The sequence below is a fragment of the Salvelinus alpinus genome, chromosome 3, assembly GCF_045679555.1.
Source record: "Salvelinus alpinus chromosome 3, SLU_Salpinus.1, whole genome shotgun sequence".
Lineage (NCBI taxonomy): Eukaryota > Metazoa > Chordata > Actinopteri > Salmoniformes > Salmonidae > Salvelinus > Salvelinus alpinus.
This window is the reverse complement of record NC_092088.1, coordinates 24293511-24319749: the sequence shown is the minus strand read 5'-3', so window position 1 is coordinate 24319749 and position 26239 is coordinate 24293511. Positions and strand designations below refer to the sequence as shown.

The 26239-nt window shown below is 42.5% G+C and overlaps 1 protein-coding gene across 2 annotated transcripts in view; it reads right to left on the bottom strand.

Annotated features, from left to right (window-relative positions):
• Positions 1-26239, bottom strand: part of rab11fip3 (RAB11 family interacting protein 3 (class II)) — a 45128-nt gene that overhangs the window by 13852 nt on the left and 5037 nt on the right. For both annotated transcript variants that reach the window (XM_071392218.1, XM_071392219.1), the window contains exons 2-4: positions 13455-13548; positions 10815-10891; positions 4846-5018 (exon numbers count right to left, since the gene is read on the bottom strand). In XM_071392218.1, the coding sequence (XP_071248319.1) occupies positions 4846-5018; positions 10815-10891; positions 13455-13548 (344 nt within the window). The remainder of the gene's footprint in view (positions 1-4845; positions 5019-10814; positions 10892-13454; positions 13549-26239) is intronic.

The window sequence follows — 26239 nt, the reverse complement described above, 5'->3', positions numbered from 1 at the left end:
ACCAACCCAAGAGGAGTACTGCCCAGTTCTTCAGTTAGGAGACGGTCCCAAAGACCTTGTCCACTCAAGGGATTAGTCCATGGTACCCAGAAAATGTTACTGATAGTTGCACACTCTTCTTTCCTTGCACGTTTAATAGGTTACCGCCAACTTGGTCGACTAGAAAGTCTTCCTCACAGTCTATAACCACAAATGATCAGTCCTCACAAGTGACCAGCCGGTTGTCCCCTGTTACCATGGGCTCTTCCCCGTAGACTTGAGGCAAGACGGGGAGGCAGGCTGTGAGTGGCTGAGGGTTAATACGATTAAGGGCTAAGCAGAGGCACCAGGCAGGTGCGGTGACCGGCCCGGGCCCAGCCGAGTGAGGTAGTGCTGGGGTAGGACACGAGGGGCGGACGGGCTGGGGCTGGGTAATCCTGTTAAACTCCTAATCCCCAGCCAAGAGCATAGACTCATTCATGTAACGGCCGTCTCCTGGGGCACAGAAACTACTGGGAGGTGTTGAAAAACCAAATCTTAAACATTTTGTTAAATATTACTGACACAGTGTTGAGTCATCATGTGTAGGAATAGGAAATTCATCTAGGTCTTTATGCAAGAGCACATGACAGGGAGGTGGGAGTGTGTTGTTATTGTTCTGATTCACTTAATTTTTTTTTTTTTTTAAATGGGGCAGGATCATCATGGGACTCATCACTTGTTTCCAGTGGACTCCAGTGGAATATGATGTGAGATACACACACAGGCCTGCTGTACAACAACTGCAGCGTCTTTCATGAAGCCAATTTATAATTTTAAATTAGCACATCTGATTGCTGCATAATTATTATTATTTTTTTTATACCTCTGATGGTCAAAGGGGACTGTTGTGATCCCACCGCTGACACCCATTGTAAACCTTTTCACCGTGACGTCAACTCAAAATGGTTGTGGTTGGTTTGTGTAACTCACCTGCAGTGCTCTTCTGACTCAGTGACAGACAGGGCAATTCAACACAGGAAATATGGAACTCAAAGAAGGAACTGAGCTGAAACGCAGAGGAATCTGCCTCAAGGAAGAATTGATAGGTGAGGCCTAAGATAGCCACAACAAGCGAAATCTAGAAAGTTGTATAAGAAAACACCTGTATGGCAAGAGTAACAGGGGCATGATCTGACATAGCAGAGTAGAAAATGGATGTTGGATAGACTTTGCAGTTTGGCATTTCTATTCAAAATGTGTCAACACGATTCAGCCCAGCGAAAGGTCAAAATACACTGAAAGTTCTTTATTTCTTGGGAAGTTCAGCCCTGGTGAGTCAGGGGATGACCTTCCATGATTCCTGCCAAACCGCTGATAGTGCAGGACTGCTGAAACAGGAGAAAGTGGAAGTGCCTGCCGGCCGCGCTTTGGCCCCCATCAGCATGAAGGAAAGATAGGGCCCCTTCCAGAAAAAAAGGAAAAGAGCAAAAAAAGAGCAAACTCCACACTTCCTGGAATTCAAGGCACAGCTGTTGACAGGAAGTCCAAACACATCCCTGTTAACTTGTCCACCCCCCCCCAGATCCGTCATCTACCCGGACAGACAGGTTACACAGTCAGCAGATAAGACCTCATTCCCCTACACTTCCTCCTCCCTTGTGACTGACCCCAGCACTACATGCAAAAACAACTCATTAATACAGTCGGAATACAGACCCCAAACAGTAGCTACTTTCTTGAGTGGATTTACTTTCTTGAGCGGATGGTCAGGGGGCCAGAACATAATTCCAAATAATTTGTGGACTGCAAATTGACCGCAAGAAGCCCAAACAGATATAAGATGACTAATACATAATAATTTCAAACCTTACTTACATTTGTGTCCGATCAAATGTATCTCTCTATTATGCATGGGAATACTTTGGAACAGATTTCCAAAATTAAAATCACTTGGAGCTGTTTTTACTTGGGGGGGCAAATAAAATCCCCCGCGGGCCAAATTCGGCACGCTGGCCGCCAGTTGGGGAACCCTGGCCAAAAGTAAAATCAAGTTAGCCTACATAAAAAATGAGTTGATGTAAACTTCTACAATTAGGTATCAAACACTTAAACACATAAGCTCTTGACAGAGATATCTGGAACTGCCTGTGAAAAGGACGTTGTCAAGTGGCTGTTCCAAACAGGTGGCGGGCACTAATCTGACATCTTAGAAACAGGGTGTTGGGGATACACACTACAGAGTGACCACAGCTAATAATCTTTGCTTCATTCTAACCATTGACTCAATTAAATCCTTAGGGTTGGAAGAACCCTACCAAAACAAAACCTTAGACAAAGAGCGCAAGACAATGATAAGATGTTATCAGTATTTGCCTCGAAGGGACAATATGTCTAGTTTTTGCCCTAAGGGGACAAATAAAGTAGCATTGACTTGAAACAAACTCGTTGGGCATTGATAATACTACACAAATAGAGCTCAAAAGGCAAGAGGTGTCATGCTATTGCCTGATTTCCGCTAACCAGAAAAGTTGAGGTAAAAGTCAACATAGAAGATGAACTTACTGTAATCATTGCAGCAACACATAACTCTTGGCCACTGAAGATCAACTTGTCTCAAAGCTCACAGTCAACCAAAAGACAAACTCAAACATACAGTGGATAGATCAGGGCACACGTAGCTGTCTCTTCAAGGTCTCTGGATTTTACATTGTGTCTGAGTGTGAGGTCATCTCGAATATCGTGCAGCACCAGAACAAAACAAAAAAAACGAGGGCAGAATGTTCAACAACCAAAGTGTAGTTTAATAGCGGGGTAAGCAAGTTCATTTCAAACTGTCAGTGATCTATTACGCCTTTGAAAATGATGACGATGACCTAAGAACTCTATTCTCTACCATCTGGTCCTTAGCAAATAAATACAAATCGTCACTCAAAATAACTATGATCTCCAGGCTTTGTTCCTCAAATAACCATGTGCTGCATTTCATCACAATCATCACTTTATAATGCTTTATCTTGCAAGTTATCTGCCATGTGTTGAAGACAGGTCCCACTGCAAATGTAAGAGTTCAAAACACATCTGGCCAACAGTAATCGTCCAATAGTAAGACAATAACATGATCTATTTAATTTGTTAACTGATCAATACAAACCATAGTAATTAGCCTAGAGGCACATTAGAGCCTGCATGCACTTGAGGAGCAGCCAGGACCAACCACCCTGGAGCAACCATAAACAAAAGGCTTCTTCAGTTAGATGTATATGATAAGACGTTTTGTTCTCGGTAGACGAAAGGTATTTTAAGCCCAGGGCCATTACAATGGTGGCTATTATTGCCTCTAATCTGTCTGGTGACCCACATAAGACTCCAAGTCGTCTCTAGAAACTAAGACGGGATACAGAGGCTTGATGATACCGAGGCTGTGATGACTGGAGCTAGCGTTAGTTTGACTTATCCTCGTTAATTACCATCACTATTTCGACCTATATGTACTATACTGTTACAGTCAAACCCTGGTGTCTGAGTGATTAGCAGTGACTCAACGTGGGTGGTATTCAGGACAGCTTCGACCTACCTTTGCCTCATCTCAATTTAGCTACATACGAAATTACAACTTTAGCTTAAAGTTAAAGGTAGACTCAGTGATATGATGTAGATGCAGAAAGTAAACAGCACGGTGGATCAATTTCCGCAGCAACTAAGAGCGTTGAAGAGCGAGGCTCAACTTCGTCGCTGTTTTGGTCCCGTGGCTAGCACGTTGTAAAATCATGAAGCGTACCCGTGCACATGCTCGCACACAGTATCTGCGCGTCTTGCATTTCGCACATCGCAATAACCGCTGTGCTGCTCGTAGCAATGTCATTTCGCAGTCTACCTTTAATGATTATGGTAGTTCTAAGTATGAGATGAAGGGGTATAGTTAGGGTTTGACTTTGGCCAACCATATGTGGGTCGAGTTAACCTGTTTGGGATAGGGGGCAGCATTTTCACGTTCGGATGAACGTCATATTGCACTTCCTAAGGCTTCCACTAGATGTCAACAGTCTTTAGAACCTTGTTTGAGGCTTCTACTGTGAAGGAGGAGAGAATGAGAGCTGTTTCAACCAGATGTCTGGCAGAGTGCCATGAGCTGGTCACGCGCGTGGCCGTGAGAGCGACCTGCGTTCCATTGCATTTCTAAAGACAAAGGAATTCTCCGGTTGAAACATTATTGAAGATTTATGTTAAAAGCATCCTAAAGATTGATTCTATACATCTTTTGACATGTTTCTACGAACTGTTATATAACTTTTTGGACTTTTCGTCTGAACTTTCGCCTGGACTTGCCCGCGCCTCGTGAGTTTGGATTGTGAACTAAACGCGCTAACAAAAAGGAGGTATTTGGACATAAATGATGGACTTTATCGAACAAAACAAACATTTATTGTGGAACTGGGATTCCTGGGAGTGCATTCTGATGAAGATCATCAAAGGTTAGTGATTCATTTTATCTCTATTTCTGCTTTTTGTGACTCCTCTCTTTGGCTGGAAAATGGCTGTATGTTTTTTGTGACTAGGCTCTGACCTAACATAATCATATGGTGTGCTTTCGCTGTAAAGCCTTTTTGAAATCGGACACGATGGGTAGATTAACAAGAAGTTACGCTTTCATTTGGTGTATTGCACTTGTGAATGTATGAAACTTAAATATTTCCCCAAAATATTTTTGAATTTCGCGCTCTGCCTTTTCAGCGGATGTTGTCGAGGGGTTCCGCTAGGGGCCGAGGTTAGAGGTGACGATCAGGACTAACTATTGGGCCAGGGGCCTGTCCTGAGAAAACTGCAAATGACCATGTAGCCTTACGCTCCGCATGGAGTAAGAGGCAAAAGTAAGCCAGAACTAACCTGTTGCTGCTGTCCTCAGGGTCGTGGAGCGTGGCCTCGATGCCGCTGTCCGTCTCCACATCCTCGTGCATCTCGGGCTGGACCAGGGCTCCTGTGTCCTCGTCGGTGAACGTCTCACACTCGCTGTAAGTGCTCTCCGAGCCCAGGTATGCACTGTCCGTCACCTCGTTTTGCTACAGGAGGGAAATAGGACATTTTTAGTTATCCTATAAAACAAAGTTAGTACCGTAATCATATAACGTCACAATTGTGGTCTAAAGTACGTACATGTTTTGTTATTTAGCAAGACGCTCTTATCCAGAGCGACTTTACATAGCAATTAGGGTTAAGTACCGTGCTAAAGGGCACAACGACAGATGTTTTACCTAGCTCCCGGATTCGAACCAACAACCTTTCATTTACTGGCTGAACGCTCTAAACCACTAGGCTACCTGCCGCCCTGGTACACAAAGAGAGTTAAGTGGTCATCATTTGAATTGAGAAATCATTAACAGGTGACTTAAAACAGCAGTATGATGTCTGATAGGTACAGTGCATTCGGAAAGTATTCAGACCCCTTGACCCCTTATCCACAATTTGTTATGTTACAGCGCTATTTTAAAATGTATTTAAAAAATGTAAATCCTCATCAATCTACACAGAATACCCCATAATGACAAAGTGAAAACAGTTTAGAAAGGTTTGCTAATTTAGAAAAAATGTAAAACTTATTTACATATGTATTCAGACCCTTTGCTATGAGACTTGAAATTGAGTTCAGCTGCATCCTGTTTTCATTGATCATCCTTGAGATGTTTCTACAACTTGATTGGAGTCCACCTGTGGTAAATTCAATTGATTTGACAAGATTTGGGAAGGCACACACCTGTCTATATAAGGTCCCACAGTTGACAGTGCATGCCAGAGCAAAAACCAAGCCATGAGGTCGAAGGAATTGTCTGTAGAGCTCCGAGACAGGATTGTGTCGAGGCACAGATCTGGGGAAGGGTAGCAAAAAATGTCTGCAGCATTGAAGGTCCCCAAGAACGCAGTGGCCTCTATCCTTCTTAAATAGAAGAAGTTTGGAACCACCAAGACTCTTCCTAGAGCTGGCTGCCCGGCCAAACTGAGCATTTGGGAGAGAAGGGCCTTGGTCAGAGAGGTGACCAAGAACCTGATGGTCACTCTGACAGAGGTCAACAGTTTCTCTGTGGAGATGGGAGAACCTTCCAGGAGGAGAAACATCTCTGCAGCGCTCCACGAATCAGGCCTTTATGGTAGAGTGTCCAGACGGAAGCCACTCCTCAGTAAAAGGCACGACAGCCTACTTGAAGGTTGCCAAAAGGCCCCTAAAGGATTCTCAGACCATTAGAAACAAGATTCTCTGGTCTGATGAAACCAAGATTGACCTCTTTGGCCTAAATGCCAAGAGTCACATCTGGAGGAAACCTGGCACCATCCCTACGGTGAAGCATGGTGGTAGAAGCATCATGCTGTGGGGATGTTTTTCAGCGGCAGGGACTGGGAGACTAGTGTGGATCGAGGGAAAGATGAACGGAGCAAAGTACAGAGAGATCCTTGATGAAAACCTGGTCCAAAGCGCTCAGGACCTCAGACTGGGGCAAAGGTTCACCTTCCAACAGGACAACGACCTTAAGCACACAGCCACGACAACGCAGGAGTGGCTTCGGGACAAGTCTCTGAATGTCTTTGAGTGGCAGGGCCAGAGCCCGGACTTGAACCCAATCGAACATCTCTGGAGAGACCGGAAAATAGCTGTGCAGCGACACTCCCCATCCAACCTGACAGAGCTTGAGAGGATCTGCAGAGAAGAATGGGAGAAACTCCCCAAATACAGGTGTGCCAAGCTTGTAGCGTCATACCCAAGAAGACTCAAGGCTGTAATCGCTGCAAAAGGTGCTTCAACAAAGTACTGACTAAATGGTCTGAATACTTATGTAAATGTGATATATTCGTTTTTTAATTTTTAATAAATGTGCCAAAAAATTCTACAAACCTGCTTTTGATTTGTCATTATGGGATATTGTGTGTAGATTGATGAGGAACAAACACAATTTAATCAATTTTTGAATAAGGTTGAAACCTAACAAAATGTGGAAAAAGTCAAGGGGTCTGAATTCTTTCCGAATGCACTGTACATACAGTAGCTAATGTGTGGGTGGACTGTATAAGCAAATCAACATTAAAAACACGCAGTTCAGAGCTGATGACTAGAGGCTGTACTGGATACGGTTGACTCTTAAGGCCTTTTTCCTGAGCTATAATTTTGCTGACAGCATTCATTGATATCAATTATGACTCCAGAGGAAAGATGTTTATCTATGACGCATCCTGAGCAGATATGGAAAGAAACAAACGATGGTAATGATTAACAAGCTGTTACGTATATCATGAAACCAAGCAGAACAGATTAATTATGATCGTCGTAGATTATAGAGGCCAAATTGTGTAAATCTTGAGAGAAGTCTGTTAAAAACTTCACATCACCAATCATAGACGGTGCATCAAAGAAAACAAGCAAAGAAACAGTATTCTCATAGGAGAGCGTAGTCGCAATTCAACTGTTGCTAATGGCAGTGAAAAGCCAATTAGAGCCGCGTCCAAACAACTGATGCGGCATAAACACATTTCAGATCCAACCTGTCAGGTTTCAGATGTCCGTGCCAAGCAAAGCCTACTGTGTCAACACCTTGAATCAACATTGACTAACACAGAGATTTCACTTCCTAAAGCTCAAAGCACAAAAAAAACATCAAAATGTTCAGATAGATACTCAATAGAACTTCATAAGACATTTAGCTATAACAAGAGCCTGCCAGGTGAGTCTCAATGAGTCCAGAGCAAGAGAGCCATCATGGGAGAGCCTCCCATACCTGTCTGTGTTGAGTTCCAGGAGGAACCGGGCCCAGAAGGCTGTCCACCATGCCCAAAACCATGCTGTCTGCCTGGGGCTCACGGGCAGGAAGACTGGCCTGTAATGAAACCCCCCAGTAATTTCCCCTCCTAGCGCTTCCTCCTTTTCAATCTCAGAAAACAAGAGTGTAAAACATAGAATGCCCAACACCTAGTTCAGCTCCAGTGGGTTCTCAAAAGGGGTGGAGTCTGGAGACTGAAAGAGTCCGAAGGGTAGGGGAAGGCAAGGGTACAGCCCGTACTACCACTACCACCCCAACTACCCCTCTCATGGAATTTGATGATCAAAATTTCATATGAAAGAAAGGGAGCAATGTCCCTTTAACTTTTTCTACTTCAATGTCTCTAGTTCCTGGACCAATGTGACAGGGTGAATCATTAAGCCACCGCCTGTTCTACCTGTCTTTACAGGCTTGTATGATTGGATGAAGAGGGCCATATAAACTGTACGTGCATAGCCATAAACTGACTAGTTGTTTACTTTAAAGGCCCAGTGCAGTAAAACATTTGATTTTCATGTGTTTTATATATATATTTCCAAACTATGAGGTTGGATACTGTGAAAACTATAATAATACCCTCAGAGTAAGAGCTGTTTGAAAAGACTGTCGGAAACGTCAGCCTGTTTTGGTGGGACGGAGTTTTGGCCGTAAATTAGTTAATAGAACAATGAGAGGGAGAGTTCCAAACCTCTCTGTCAATAACAGCTAGTTTTTACTTTTCCTCTACCCATTCAGACCACTCCCAGACAGTCTTAGCAAAATTCTTGCTTGAGAAATGACTCTTTGCTAAAAAGCTTCTTTTTTTGGACCATTTTAATTAAAAACAAATCACAGTAAGGTACTAAATTGTTAACACAGAAATGATTTGATACTGAGATAAAAACGGCTGCATTGGACCTTTAAGGAGGCAAAACCAGCACGTTGTAAGCCCAGAGATCGAGCCATTGGAGGAGGGGTCTGGATTGGCTGTGTTAATGCATCTTTTCCTTATAAGAAGAGGTTAGGCCACAATGGCTAAGTATTGACAGGGAGAGATACTCTCACAATAACAAGGTGTAACAACACACTGGTTGGGTGTTTTTGGGGACGTAAACAAGCCGGGTGAAAGCGGGAAGGTCAAGGAAGAGGAAAAGTAGGAGGAGGGTGGAGTGTTTGGTTTTCTCATGGCAAGCAGGCCCTCCGCCCAGCTACCTCACCTCTCCTGTTTTGAGAGCAAACAGGGTTAGAACAGTGTGGCCATTGAGTGAGGAACCTTACTGCCAGGACCCCAGGGGAAAAACAACGAGTTCAGGGACATAGGTGTGGCGTCGACATTAAAAGCACCAACCACCAACTCTCCCCAAACTCCGTCCAATACAGCTACTGCTATTTCTTAGGGCAGGACATTTGTTAGAAATGTATACTGTAGTGATACAGCAGGTAATGTTTAATTCAATGTCATGGAGAGGACACCCAACACTGATTTTAAGCAAACCGTTTCTGCAACTATCTTCACTGTGTTTTTGGAGGTGTGTGCAATAACTAAAGGCTAGTACTTGTAATTTTCCTGTCCCATGTGGCTCAGTTGGTAGAGCATGGTGCTTGCAACACACCAGGGTTGTAGGTTCGATTCCCACAGGGGACTAAAATGTCAATTTAAAATGTACTCAAACCAGATAGGTATTATTGGAGGGCAAATACAAATGAAAGTCCATTGAAAAACGGTGTTGGACTTGATTCAACCTGTCAAGTAAACGCTAAGGTTTAAGTGCTAGGTTAGAGCCAAAGCTTGCCTGGCCAGACCACTGCTGTATATTATACTGAGATGACAGACTGTACTAATTAGCCATACCAATGGGGGGCGCTGAAACTACACAATATAGAGTGCACTCATACTAGTGTTGGAAGCAAACTGACTGAATAATATTCCACCTATTTATTGCCTTACCTCTGTGTTGGAAGCAAACTGACTGAATAATATTCCACCTATTTATTGCCTTACCTCCCTACTCTTCTACATCTGCACACACTGTACATAGGTTTTTCTATTGTGTTATTGACTGTACGTTTGTTTATGTGTAACTCTGTGTTGTTGTTTTTGTCGCACTGCTATGCTTTATCTTGGCCAGGTCGCAGTTGTAAATGAGAACTTGTTCTCAACTGGCCTACCTGGTTAAATAAAGGTTAAAAACATTTTTACATATTTTTTTATTTTTTTAAACAGTCGAAAGAAAAAGTCTAATCTTCATATTCGTCATCTCCAGCACCACCCCAACGTCAACCTATGTGAAAATGGCGCGTTTATGTTTCGTAGTAAAAAAAAGATAAGTATTTCCAATGACATCAACAACCAATTAGTAGGCAACGCCTACTCACAATTGGTCAAAATCACACGATGCCCACCGATGTCATTGGAAACACTTATCTTCCACTATATTTTTTACTACAAACATAGAAACCCACCATTTTGATGTTGGGGTGGTGCTGGTGAGGATGAATATGAAGTAGAACATTTTTGAATATACAAGTCCACGCACAAGAGGAGCCAGGAATTTCAGATATGGCCACCGCAGCTGAAAAAAACATAACAGCATGCGTGCGAAAAGTACGACCAGACTCCAACCATTCAATATTTAGTCAAAAGAAAAATACGACGTGAAAATTCAGCCGGATGTCATTCGATGGGTGCCAAACCGTAGTGTTCAGCATGCGGAATAATCACAGTCGGGTAATGATAGCTTTTCTGGCCACTTGCTGAAAATACTGTGGGATGTGTGAGTGCACAGAGACTTCAGCCTGGGAGCTGTATGCAAAGGGACAATGGGAACAGCACAACCGGACCACACAAGACCATAATAAATTACAATGGACCGTCACAGTGGTGTACTATGCTATACAGGACTGCTCATTCACCACCCTGGCCCATATTATGCTGCTTTATGTTGGGGGTTCATATACTGTGGTGCAGTCAGTCACACTGCTTTCCTGATGTACTTAAGTTTGTGTGAGTGGTCATATTGCTGGTAGTAACTGTCACCAAGAACTGCGATGACTATATCCAATGACATCACCCACCTCATCGTACTCCTCTGAGCAGCCCACGGCTCCGTCCCCTGGGCTGAAGTGCACATCGTAGAGCTGGGGCTCTGTCCCTGCAGACAGAGACAGGACAAGGTCAACACACGCAGGTCAATAACACACAGCAAACACATACAGAACAAAGTCAACACAATGCTATGGTAAACACAGAGCCAATATGCCAACGGAAACATGACAGAACAGCGCCACTACACAGGTGTAATACAGTAAACAGAGAAAATACTGTAGGGTCAACTCTGAGAGTTAAAGATTTAACTACACGTTACAGAACGAATAATAGGCTGCACTGTATAAGTCAAGCAAATCAAAAAAGGATTTCAGCTTTTTTATTAAAAGTGCAAACCTTGAAAGTATACAGAAGGGTGGGGACTAAATGTCTGAAACAAAGTCAAATGTGCTCTGGTCAACTACAGTGCTTCTTTTACCGTACATGTCTTCGCTGCTCTATTTAGAAAAATAGTCTTTATGCTTGGAGTAACAATCAACATTATGTAACAGTCACATTTCAAGGGCTGCCGTGTACACAGTGTGAGTGTGTGAAGTGTGCGTCAGCTAAATCAACCAATAAAAAGAACACGAAATGACCCCTATCAAATTCAGATTTAGAGACTCCAATGAAAGCACCTGCAGAAAAGTGCTGTGAAACCCGAGACCAACCAATCGGGAGTGGACAGTAGGGTGTCGGGCCAGACTCCCAGCAGCCACTGGGGCAGGCTCCTGTATCTAGTTAACAAAGCTCTGAATAACACCCTGCTGCTGAGCTAAGAACACAAACAGTGCTCTTGACAGCAGCGGTCGATGGACCACATGCAGGTTGTACCTTGGTCTTATGTAACAGCCGCTGCTGTTCAGGACTGATACAAATGACTGGCAAGTTAAGTAGAACATAAAGTCTCATTTTGTGTTGGGAGGAGGTTCGCTTGAGAGGGTTGCCTGTCCCTCTGTATAAGGCGGCAGAGCGCTGGCACCGACTCAAAAAGGGTCACAATGGACAGAGACACATTGTATTTTCCAAGAGTTGACAGACTTTATTCAACTTGTCTCCCTGTGCTACACTGGCTTAGCTATACCAGACATACCATAGACACCACGGGGGGTAAGGTATTCCCACTGCCAACAGGCTTTCTTTATTAAAAACACATCCAGCCAGTAACCGATAGAGAAATGACAAGGAGAAACCAAGTTAAAATTAAAATAAGTAAACATTCTAAATGAACTGGGATTCCAGTTGGAGCAGGAATAGCAGGTTTTCTGATGTGACTCCAGAGAAACGAGGTGGGGGTGACCAGTGCAGAACACTTGTAGCCCTGAGCTAGGTTAGCTATACAGACAGATGGACTGGAATTCTGACAACCAAGTGTGAGAGGCCTGGGAAGTTAAGGGTGACTCTTTCTCCTGTCCTTTGTGAGGTCTCATGAAACGGATAAGGAGCTGGCATGAGAAGAAAGATCGAGAGACGATCAGAAACGAGTGGGGGGGGGGGGGAGAGAGAGGAGAGACACTGAATTATTCAGGCGAATAGGACTCAGCCCAGTCCCTCTCCCTCCTTCATTCTCTAGCTGAAACCTGGCCTAGCAGAAGTCCATGTGCCTCGTGTCTCATGCTTTCCAGAATATTACTTATTAACGGTCCGGGTAACTGGAGCGTTTGTAACCCAGAAAGCACAGGGAAAAACTCCAACACAGACCAACAGCAAAACAAAGAGCTGTGGTGGCAGCCAGCGCAACAACACTGTTGCAGCACGCTAACACAGCTAGTGTGTGATGTCAACACTGTCTCAGTATGATGATGTCAGCATAGCCCAAGGGTGACATTCATTACCATAATGATGGCAATATTGTGACTCATAACAGGATTGCAGTGGAATATTTGTTTTTTTATTCCACCGGTTTCGTTTGCAGCAATCTATGATTTTCATGGGTGGGCTGAAAAATTGACATTGTGTAAACAAGCAGTCTACGGCCTACACATACTTTTCAGGACACATCTCTCACCCGTCCTTGAAGTGGATTAGAGAAACCTGACGACTCAGTAGTCAGGCACATGATACATTGCTTCCATTGTTTAGAAAAGGAAAGTTTATAGTAGGCTAGGCCTTTGTATACTTTCCCACAACTCATGAAATGAGCTGAGGAGGAAAATGTTCCGTGAAAGAAAAACAATGTGATTTGAGTGCAGTCTGAATGAAATTGGGTCACTGTTTTTTTTTCTCCTCCTCGAAACCTTTCACCTTAGCTAAATGTGAGCATATGAACAATGGCCGCTGCCATCAGGAAGAAGCTGGGATAGATAGAGCCTGATAGGACCGACATATGCTACTGGTCAATGGAGGCCCTGATCTTAAAACTGAACAGCTCTCCATATTGGTAGAAGTAGCAGACTTAATGAAATGATAGCAATTGCAAATAGACTCCAATACATCATCATTTGAACTATCTAGTGGATAGCGATACCAACTGATTGACATTTTGTTCGATTTTGTCCGATTTTCTTGGCATGTCAGTGAGAGCACATAGGCCTCATTTTCGAGCTTTCAAAGGCGTTTCCAAATAAAAGCCCAAGCTATGATGGCAGTCGTGGTCATCACAGCTTTGTAAGGAAGATCCTCTGACTCACCTCCATTGCTGATGGCCGAGATTCCTCGATGGAAGTCCTCGAAGCTGATCACCCCCAGCCCACTTGGGTCCAGGAACTTGGTCAGATCCTTCACCTGTAATAAAGAGACAGCCATGATGGACCTTTCAAACACACTTAGACACAGCAATCAAAAAGCTCACTTCACCATATAATCAAATCAGCTGTGTTGCCCCGAGTGCTTTGTGAATAAATCAGATTGCATTCTGTCCAAATTAACGTGATGTACGGGCAATGCTTACACGTGGTAAAAATTTGCAAATAGAATTAAGGAACAGGGGAATGCATTCAAATTGAAAGGCTGTAGCTTTGTGAACACTAAGGACATTAAAACAAATGGACTACCTAAAATTACTGATTTCATTGAGCTCGGTCACGTAATGGAAATTTGTCAGGGACGGCAAAAACATAATTGAAAATCGGCAAAATGACTGAACTGTCTCACTGAGCCTTCTGTGGTTAGGCTCCTTCAACTGTTATGTTTCTTTTCAAGACAAGACAATAAGAACCAATAAAAAAGTGCTCTGACCTCCACAGAATTATACGTTTCCGCACACGTAGACATATTTCTGATTTCATAACTCTTTCATAAAAGGTACACGGGAATGCGCTTCAATTTTACAGGACTGCAGTGTCCTCAGACAAGGTGAGCTTATGGGTTGAGCTCCAAGTGTCTCACCTCCCTCAACACAAGCCCAACACGTCTCTATAAGCCTACTCAAACCAAAAGACACACACACACACACATGCACACACTCTCTCTCTCACACACACAACGCAAAACCTTGCTACCACTTGCATTTTACAACTTAAATAAAGATTTCTATACACAAAGAGACAGAGTGCACTTAACCTGGCACTCAAATGACAAGATACAATCAGTTACGTGATGTCCCTGTATCCATTCCCCGGGTAACCTGGCAACAAGAGGTGGTATCCAAGGAGATAGGCCTACTAGTGTTTGTGCGCTTTACACCCTAATGTATAAGAACTAGACCGAACAGCCAACATAAATATTGTTGTGGAGCTGAAATATGGAATGGGGGAATATGGAATGGACTTTATTGTTTTGTTTTCCTAAAGGTGAACTGCACTCACTGATTCCGCATGTGTTTCTTCCGGTGCTCATTAAAAAATTCAGCGGCCATTACTGAAGCCCAAATGAGAGTCGTCTTTGGGGTGTGGCTTAATGTGGGTGTATCTTGGTTGTGTCCTTGCCATTCAAATCACAACAAACAAACAAGGGCAGTAGTGAGTAACTCAGTGACAGCGAGGTAAGCTAAGCTAGCTTTGCTAAGGAGAGAAGTTGATGTTGAAGACTTCTCCCCTCCTGACAGACACGACATCTCAAGAAGATCTGCTGATTCAGTTCTAGGTGTAGGCTAAAGCCTGCGCTGACCTTATGTTTAGCTAACCTGGCAGCAGCTAGCTAGCTAGCTAGCATAGCAATATTTATCTGTCAAATCCCAATTATATCAACATAGCAAGAAGTACCAGTGTCTGGAATGTGTTTCATGAGACACTCATTCGACAACACCTTGCTACTAGAGTAGCTTGCAACTTTAAGTTTTATCACGTCATCTAAAGACATGTTACCGTGGAAATGATAACAACTGCGAGTTGAATTCCCGGTCTTCAGTCAGCTCAGCTGTCAACACAAATTTCTATTAACACAAAAAAATATGGTTTTAAGTGAGAAGCTTTTTTTATTATTATATTTTTAAGCTTTTTTTTATTATATGAAAACAAGCTTTGCTTTTATACTTAAAATACTTGATTCAGCAAGCTGTTTTGTCTTGTAATGTGGTGCCTAACTGTATTTCCTTAAAATATTTTTATTGAGCAATACATGTCATTGAGAAAAAAAAAAAAACATAAAATCTTTTTGGGGTCAGTAGGTGCCCAACATAACACCAGGTGGTGTCGACACAGTCCCTCATTTATTAAAGGTCTATTCAGCCTGTCTGCATTCCTGATTTCCGTAACCGTTAGCTTACCTGTGTAATATTGACATAAGCTCAGAAACACTTGTTTTGCAATCATGGTCCTGTTTTATCAATTGCTGCTTTGACATTTTTTTTAAAGTTTAATGAAAAATCAAATAATAATAGACTGTATCTGGATTAGATAAGTATTCAACCACTTGAGTCAATACAGTCACCTTTGGCAGCGATTACAGTCTGAAAGCTTTGCAAACCTGGATTGTACAATATTTGGATTGTACAAAACATTCTTCAAGATTCTTTCTAGACAGCCAAGTCTTTCCATTGTTTTTATAGCAGATTTAAGTGAAAACTGTAACTAGGTCACTCAGGAACATTCGATGTTGTCTTGGTAAGCAACTCCAGTGTATATTTGGCCTGCTGCTTAGCTCTATTCCATTAATTTTTATCCTAAAACCACTCCCTCGTCCTTGCCGATGACGAAGATATCCATAACATGATGCAGCCACCACCATGCTTGAAAATATGAAACTTGGTACTCAGTGATGTGTTGTGTTGGATTTGCTAATGTTTTGTAACATAATGCTTTGTATTCTGGATAGAAGGTTAATTTGCCACATTTTATTGCAAACAGGATGCATGTTTTGGAATATTTGTATTCTGTATAGACTTCCTTCTGTCATTTAGGTTAGTATTGTGGAGTAACTACAATGTCTGCAACTGTTTTAAAATGACCATTGGCCTCATGATGAATCCCAGAGCGGTTTCCTTCATCTTCGGCAACTGAGTTAGGAAGGACGCCTGTATCTTTGTAGTGACTGGGTGTGGGGTACAGAGCTGGGATAATCATTAAAAAAATCAAGTTAACAACTACTATTGCACACCGAGTCCATGCAACTTATTACAGTGGGGAGAAGAAGTATTTGATACACTGCGATTTTGCAGGTTTTCCTACTTACAAAGAATGTAGAGGTCTGTAATTTTTTATCATAGGTACACTTCAACTGTGAGAGACGGAATGTAAAACAAAAATCCAGAAAATCACATTGTATGATTTTTAAGTAATTCATTTGCATTTTATTGCAAGACATAAGTATTTGATCACCTACCAACCAGTAAGAATTCCGGCTCTCACAGACCTGTTAGTTTTTCTTTAAGAAGCCCTCCTGTTCTCCACTCATTACCTGTATTAACTGCACCTGTTTGAACTCGTTACCTGTATAAAAGACAACTGTCCACACACTCAATCAAACAGACTCCAACCTCTCCACAATGGCCAAGACCAGGGAGCTGTGTAAGGACATCAGGGATAAAATTGTAGATCTGCACAAGGCTGGGATGGGCTACAGGACAATAGGCAAGCAGCTTGGTGAGAAGGCAACAACTGTTGGCGCAATTATTAGAAAATGGAAGAAGTTCAAGATGACGGTCAATCACCCTCGGTCTGGGGCTCCATGCAAGATCTCACCTCGTGAAGCATCAATGATCATGAGGAAGGTGAGGGATCAGCCCAGAACTACACGGCAGGACCTGGTCAATGACCTGAAGAGAGCTGGGACCACAGTCTCAAAGAAAACCATTAGTAACACACTACGCCGTCATGGATTAAAATCCTGCAGCGCACGCAAGGTCCCCCTGCTCAAGCCAGCGCATGTCCAGGCCCGTCTGAAGTTTGCCAATGACCATCTGGATGATCCAGAGGAGGAATGGGAGAAGGTCATGTGGTCTGATGAGACAAAATAGAGCTTTTTGGTCTAAACTTTACTCGCCGTGTTTGGAGGAAGAAGAAGGATGAGTACAACCCCAAGAACACCATCCCAACCGTGAAGCATGGAGGTGGAAACATCATTCTTTGGGGATGCTTTTCTGCAAAGGGGACAGGACGACTGCACCGTATTGAGGGGAGGATGGATGGGGCCATGTATCGCGAGATCTTGGCCAACAACCTCCTTCCCTCAGTAAGAGCATTGAAGATGGGTCGTGGCTGGGTCTTCCAGCATGACAACGACCCGAAACACACAGCCAGGGCAACTAAGGAGTGGCTCCGTAAAGAAGCATCTCAAGGTCCTGGAGTGGCCTAGCCAGTCTCCAGACCTGAACCCAATAGAACATCTTTGGAGGGAGCTGAAAGTCCGTATTGCCCAGCGACAGCCCCGAAACCTGAAGGATCTGGAGAAGGTCTGTATGGAAGAGTGGGCCAAAATCTCTGCTGCAGTGTGTGCAAACCTGGTCAAGAACTACAGGAAACGTATGATCTCTGTAATTGCAAACAAAGGTTTCTGTACCAAATATTAAGTTCTGCTTTTCTGATGTATCAAATACTTATGTCATGCAATAAAAATGCAAATTAATTACTTGAAAATCATAGAATGTGATTTTCTGGATTTTTGTTTTAGATTCCGTCTCTCACAGTTGAAGTGTACCTATGATAAAAATTACAGACCTCTACATGCTTTGTAAGTAGGAAAACCTGCAAAATCGGCAGTGTATCAAATACTTCTTACTTTTTACTCCTGAACATATTTAGGCTAGCCACAAAGGAGTTTAATACATTTCAGCTTTTAATTTTGTATTCATTTATAAACATTTCAAAAAGCAAAATTCCACTTTGACATTGTGGGGGTATTGTGTGTAGACCGGTGGCAAAAATAAAAGATCCCAGAAATACATTTACATTTACATTTAAGTCATTTAGCGACTTACAAGTTGGATATTCTATAACCACAAAAAGCTTATCTCTCTCAAATGTTGTGCACAAATTTGTTTACATCCCTGTTAGTGAGCATTTATCTTTAGCCAAGAGAATCCATCCACTTGACTGGTGTGGCATATCAAGAAGCTGATTAAACAGCATGATCCTTACACAGGTGCACCTTGTGCTGGGTACAATAAAAGGCCACTCTTAAATGTGACCCATTTCAATAAACTAGGCGTATGTTGTGGGTCACTACTTCACAGGAGAGCCGTGTGAACGTAAAGTTTTTTTAAATATATATTTTTTAAAACACGTGAACTTTCATGTGCCTTAATAACAAACTTGTATGCCTGTAAATACGAATAAAATTGTTAAATTACAAGCCCAGTTGGTTAAGTCACAGAAAAAGTCAGCAACCTTCTCGCTAGCCATGATTGGCTTCTGTCTATTTGATCTGGTCAGAATGTGGAGGTAATCCTGTCTAACGCGGCGTAACCATTTCGCTGTACCGTTTACAACTTCTGTAGAGACCCATCCACTTAGCAAGATGTTTACCTGGATTTTTTCCTTACTGTAGGTGACTAATTTTACCACTTTTAGTCTTAATCTTTACTACTGTACTCACTGTTTAGCACATGACCTCACATGTGAATCCTTAAAGAGATGGGTGGGACTGGCTTAAGAAGGTGTGAACAATGCAGAATGGGTGTAGACAAAGGAGAGCTCTCCAGTAGGTATCAAAACATTCAACGGCCGTTTTCTCAAAAGTCGAGTTTACAAGTTTATCAACTTTCAAAGCAGAATTACTTTCCAATTGTTCCTCAACTGCAGTGTATGATATACCATTTTCTAGCTCTGTCTTTGCTTTTATCTAATGTAAAAAACACAATTTCAAATTTTTCTACAGAAGACGAAATCAAGGCGGTCGGTCACAAAGGTGCAATTTTGTCACACAACACAATGTCCCAGATGTCTTAAGTCGAGGGAGCGCACTCACTTTTGTAATCCTTTCCAGTCAACAATTCTTAATCTTAGGTCTTCTGATATCTATTTTGTTCGAGGCATGGTTCACATCAGGCAATGCTTCTTGTGGATAGCAAACTCACATTTTGTGAGTATTTTTTATAGGGCAGGGCAGCTCTAACCAACATCTCCAATCTCATCACATTGGACTCCAGGTTAGTTGACTCCTGAATCCAATTAGCTTTTGGAAAAGTCATTAGCCTAGGGATTCATATACTTTTTCCAACCTACACTGTAAATGTTTAAATTATGTATTCAATACAGACAAGAAAAATACAATAATTTGTGTGTTATTAGTTTAAGCACACTGTATTTGTCTATTGTTGTGACTAAGATGAAGATTAGATCAAATGTTATGACTCATTTATGCAGAAATCCAGGTCATTCCAAAGGGTTCACATACTTTTCCTTGCCACTGTACATACATTATTGACTGCTTAGTGTTTTGCACCAGCAGAGGGTCTGTGCTACTTCTTCCACTCATGCAGCAAACAAGATTTGCTTAGAATTTCGTGGCATTATTTTATAGTATGAAGAATACAATTGAACATAGCTGAATAAAATAGAAAGGATATTTTCTCCAAATGATTTGGGGGAGTGCGCTCTGTGTTGAGCGGTTAACAAAGAAACATGTCCTCCTATATACGCTTAATTTAGAGTTATGTAACTTTAGATGTGATACAAATGTTGGGCTATATGTTTTGATGCGACTAATGATGATTTGAAAAAGTCGCATGAAAAAGTCGCTTTTTGCGCAGGCTATACACACTTCATCAGTCTCTCAATCACAATTTGACAAGCATTTCATAATGCCTCAAATTTCCACCTGCACCCCGTTTGTGTGGCTGTAATGCCCCCTAAAATCCATGCATTTGTGGCCACTGGCCATTGTGCCCTTGGGCTGAATATAATAATTATAATTACCGTCTCTGGCTGTGTGCCGAAGCACCTCTCACTCACATGGCTCTCTGTCAAGTGATCGGGTCTTTCTCACAGGCTACAAGTGAAGGCAGACTGACTTCATGATCAACATGCTCCTATTTACACTTTGTAATGTTTCTGACTCATATTGATACCACATTTATAACCAGAGAAGTTAGTTCTAGGAGGCAGTTCTCTTTTAATAGGCTCCGAAAAATAATATCACTCCTAGTTGTGACCCAATTTCTATAAAGTTTTAGATACAAATGCAGTATGTAGCAATTACACATCCCATACTCATTATGCTGTCATTCCATACATGTATCATTTACAATTAGCTGGGAGGTTACGGAAGTTTGTGGGCAAAACACAAGCAGAGGCCTTGGGAAAACATTCAACATCAACATGAGAGTAAATCGAGACAATAGATGACATAGTACCACAATAGATAACATAGTACCACAAGTACAAATCTGACTGGGTTTAACATGGCCATTCAACAGAGGCTTTAACTTTGTGAATAGACTTTCCTGTTTGGCACTTTTGTATCAGTTACACACACCCAAACAGTCGATCTGCTTAGCAAACATAAGCTACATCTAGAGAGGGAGCAGCTGAAACTCTTAGCAAACTGTGGATTGACTTAGCCTGAGAACTACAGCCCTCAAGGTGATAGACCGATTCACTTTACCTGCTTGAATATTAAAGAGATTTTCCAGTACTTTTGTATACTTTTTAGCCAGCAATTATGAAAGTAGCGTTCACGAGCCACATGCAGATATGTGCACCACGTCATTGCGCTCTCCCGCTCTGCTGTGTGTGCATCTTGCTAGCTGTAACTCAAATGAAGAGGGGCTGAAACTCATTGGCTGGAACTCAAATTGCTAGGGGGCTGGCCCAGGTGGGGTAAAACGGCACTGAACAACTTCCAGTGAACAGTTGCTTTCAAATCAGGGATTTCATGGCTAATTGAGGTAAAACAGTAATTCTGCTCATAGATTATGCATGTACGAACTACACATTGACACATCCAGCCCAAAGCGGGAGGGTTAAAAAAAATACTTACTAGTTGCCAAAGTTCCAGAGCATGTCTTTAAACACAACTGAAGTTTTAAAGGCAAGATCAGACTTGTTTGCCTTATTGGTGGTTTATCACTGAAATGTTGATATAAGATTTCAGGTTAAATTTGATAGCCAAGCGCTCGCTGCTATGCAAATCTTTCATAAATTAGGTTGGTCAGGAAGTGGATGGCGGTGAATAGATGGGTCGTTTAAAGCGGTTGGAAGTTTATAAACAGCAGTAAATGAGATGGAGATTGACATTTGAGAGGTGAGAGTGAGTGGGTGTCTCCCTGCACTTGAGCTTTCGATCCTCCTCAGAACAGGCCACAGACAAGCGGAGTGCAGTGTCACCACAGCACAGGAAACACCTCTCTTCACACCTCCAGTTAGAGAATAGGTGAGACCAGCACATGTAGGTGGGGGTTTCACTACTGTCAGTGCTGTTCTTTTGTAGTTCTGACAGCAAAAAAGGCAGGGAAGAAAGATCCCACCATATGTACAGTAGCCCAAAGAGAACGGCCCTGAGGGGACAGTCTGGGGAAAGCACTAGTCATAATACCTCATGGGCTAAAACGGGCATGTCCTTCCATTTACATGGCAGTGAGAGCCTGGATGGATGGTGGTTTTTCTGGGTTTCCTCTATTTGTGTCTAATCAGTGCTCCACACAGACCACAGTTGTGCAGTAAGACGCAGTAACATGCCGGGAGTGAGATGCTTATTCCTATGGGGGGTTTCATAACAGCTTGTCTTCAACGGAGTATTACTGTGCTGAATAACTATTACTGACACTTCACTAGCAATAGCCTAGATGGATAGGGAGATGGAGCTAATGGGAGATTCTCTATGTGAACAACAATGGAACACACACACACAGACAGGATGGGGGTTTGGGACAGGGCATCGGACATTCCGCTGAGGATTAGTGGGAATGTACATAAAAGCAGGACAGGGGAGGCTGACTGGCTGGCTGTCTGTAGAGGGGAGAGGGAGGTGGATGGACAAGAGCTGCCTGCCACCACCACAATGAAGGGCCAAGGGCTTTGTGTGGAAACTAGGTCAAAACCCACTGGAGCGTTGGTTGAAAAAAACCTTGTCCAATTTGTGATCTTCCAATTCCCTGATACTGCCATGTCTTCATTCCTGGGGTGACCTTATTTTGAATGTGATCAATGTGCGATAACGAAGGGTTAGGATTGTGACAGAGTTATGCAGCAGGGCTTCCTGTACAATACACGTAAATTACGTATTTACTGTAACATTTTCTGATCATCAGACCTCAGGGAAATCAAAACAACTGCGAGACAGACTAAAAGGCTGAGGTGGCTAGACTGGCTACATCATGAATCCCCGCCTGCAGTCTCATCTCTTTCATTTGCTCCGCTCTTCCCTTTCATTCTCATTGACTGCACCACATCACATTCAGGCTCTTCCTTCATCTCCGTTGTCTTCTCAGTCTTCTTCTCTCAGCCCAGTTACATTTTTGTCCCTTGCCACTAACTTGTCTAACCCTTCAGATCTAGGGTTGAATGGCGGGAACCCGGTTACCGAGATTTACTGGCCAAAACCACTCCCTTTCCTGGGATAAAATAACTGCAAGAAACCAGTAAATTATAATAAATTATTTATATGAACAGCAAGGCGTGAAATGGAACTGTTAAATTATATGCAGTCTAAATCTGGATTCTCTATGGCCTCTGCATGATGAATCACCAACACTCAGGGTGGGGACAGACAGCCCATCTCAGTATGGAGCGCAGCTCACAATGCATGTAGACCTATCATCTCATGGTTTTTCTTGGAACAGGTATGCCTACATTTGCTGCAGCATAGTCTATGCTACAGTAATACAAATACCGAATGTATGTCTAATTTATCCATCTCCATCTGGCTTTCGGGGGTCACCTTGTTTTTTAACTGTAAAGATTTTTTTTAAATAAAATAATTGCAGCTATAGAGTTTTAAAAACAGCCTATCACTCACGTGAGCACAATCTCGCAGTCTTTCTCTCTCCATCAACTCCATTTAAACTGCATCCAAAATAGATAATCCTGTTCTACACTGAACAAAAATATAAACGCAACATGCAACAATTTCAAAGACTTTACTGAGTTAGAGTTCATAGAAGGAAATCAGTATATTGAAATAAATTAATTAGTCCCTAATCTACAGATTTCACATGACTGGGCAGGGGCACAACCATGGGTGGGTAAGAGAGGGCCTAGGCCCACCCACTGGGGAGCCAGGCCCAGCCAATCAGAATGATTTTCCCCCCACAAAACTGCTTTATTACAGGCACAAATACTTTTTACATCAGTACCCCAGTATAGGGGCTTTACCACTGTCAAAGGTCATTCCGTGATGGAGTATATATATATATATATTTACATTCAAGTAATTTACCAGACACTCTTATCCAGAGTAGTGAGTTCATACATTCATACTTTTTTCATACTGGTCCCCCATGGGAATCGAATCCACAACCCTGGCATTGCAAGCTCCATGTTCTACAAACTCTTCCTGTTCCCTTTTCTCTCCTCCGATCCACACGGTTGCCTGATTGTCACACACACCTCTTCCTGGAATGTTTCCGGGATGGGATTTGCATTCAACTCTGAGGCCCCATTAACGGATTAGGACATCCATGCAAATATTAGATATCTGATATCATACTGTACATGCAATAGCTTCCCTCGTCTACAACTATCAACGCAGGGAATGTCCTATGCAGACCTAGCAGTGTAAAGTTAGCTAGGTTAGATATTAATTCTCCTCTGCTCAGACCTACCTGTGAAATGTTTTTAGGTACATGAGATTTGCCAAGCGCTTCCACCACAAGGAAAATAAAATGATTTGTGAAGCTTACAGGCACAATAAAAATCCACAAGGACAGACAAAGTGTACCACATAAAATAAGTTGCTGTAAACAAATTGTATATGCCCATTGCCCACACTGTCATGCTGAACACCACTTTCTATTGACTTTTTATAGGGTATATTTTGTTTATGAAATGGCATCCTTCACATGAATAGTGGTGCAGACACCAGAAAGACCATTGCATTTCTGCAACCTAGTTACTCAGAAGCTTGTATTACCACCGAGCAAGGAGGGAATAACTAGGCCTAAGTTTTATCTGTATATAGCTAGGCCTAGTCACATTGTCCTTTCACCCGAAACCAAATGGAAAGTTAGGTGGGCTTCTATGGGTTTTATAGGTCTGTCTATCCTACTGGGTGGAAAATTTGTGTCACTAACTAGGACTATGCCAAACTGTCCTTGAATTGATAAATACAAAACCCACTCATAAGGTCATTAAATAACATTCTTCAAATTCTAGAGATAAGTCTGTCTACTGCTTGCTTACTTTCCTTAATGAAGAACGCAAACCAGTCTAAGCCCATCTCTCTCTCTAGTCATGATAGGCCAGGCGGACATCTGAGAAGCAATTGAATAAGCTGTAAAGGGCGCAAGCTTTCCCACAGCTCATGGAAACCAGACATGCAATACCTCAGCTCAACGAGAGACACTGAGGTAATCAAATCTGCTCAACCTGGTTTGCGATCCAAAACAAATCCTTGATAAACATGGATGTCAGGAAAACCACAAGGATACTATGGAGCTACTCGTGGAAGAGGCCACCAGAAACCAAACACCATGGAATAACACAGAGTTAGACTACACCAGCGATCTGGGAGGGTTTCCCAAATGTCATGTTCATTTATCTTGCGCCATAAAAAAACAAGATATGGTACCTCGTGGTGATGGTCCAGAGGGAAGCAGTCCCCCCCTCCCTCTCAGAAAACAGGGTCATAGGGAGGTGATGGTACCCTACACATTTCAGCCCCTCTGACTCTGGGGAAATACAACGTTCTACTTAATCCTCCCTAACCACTCAGTCTGGGGAGCCAGAGATACCTACGGGGTGTACAGGAAAAAACAGGGCTGATAATGATGTTATGAACTGGGGGAAGGGGATTTAAAGAGACGATTAGTCAGCCAGCAATAGAGCCTGCTAATCTATCCTGTTCCCGTTGCAAAGAAATCACTGTCAAATGTTTTGACTAGGCCTAAATGGTGGTTTGACTCGAGTGACTTTCGCTTGCCAACCACTACGCACTAACTATCTTGTATAATGTAGAGTGCATCTGTGCTTAAAATGTCATGGTAAAATCTAAAAATCAGGGAAATGAGGTTAACAAAATAGAATGTCTCCTCTGAAAGAATTGTGGATAAAGCTACAATGGAAGTTCTTTAATTGCCTAAACCCCCCCCCCACCCCACATTCCAAGATCTTCCTTTCAGCAACCACATTCAGGGTCAGTCCTGAAATTCTGTTCTAGCCTACAATTGGCAAGATAGGCTAAATGTGCTGAAGTAGGCCTATACGGAATGGTAATCATTGAAAAGATCATTAATCGCGAATGTGTGTGTCACCAGTTACAATGGTATTTGCATCCAACCTTTCGCCCATTATTTGCAACTGAAAGGTTGGGTGCTTACAGGAAGTAAGGACTACTTGTTATAAACATACTTTTGTGACTGGCACAAAAGGCAAGAATGTTGGACAACAGAGGAATGAACCTGATACTTTTTAAACTTTATTGTTTGTACTGAGTTCGTGTACATATAACCACATCCAACACCTTGGCCCAGCCATGTCCTCGTAGACAAATAATAAAATTAACTCCATGGCCTTGCAGAGAAATAAAGCAGGGTGGATTCTGAGTAAAACCAAAGAACTATGAAAAAAAACGAAGGGGGAAACTCTAGCCTATACCCACATACAATTATTTTCACAAAAAGGGATGGATGCCAATCAAATTATTTATTTTACACCTTTCACCGCCCAACAGCTGTGGAAGGCATTTTATTATTTTTCTTTAATTGGCCTCACTTCCTAGCGAAGTAAAACCACAGAATTTAAGTGATACGTTTGGGTGTAAAGCAATATGCCTGGGATGGAGAATGGCTGAAGGTCATAGCTGGGGCAGGATGGAGCAGCCATTACACATGAGATTATCCAGTACAATGGAGTGAGGTATGTTGCCTATGGGCAGATTTGACCATCTTCGTGGCTTCTTTTGTAGAATAAGAGGGCTGGAGGTACCAGGCCTGTCCTGTCAG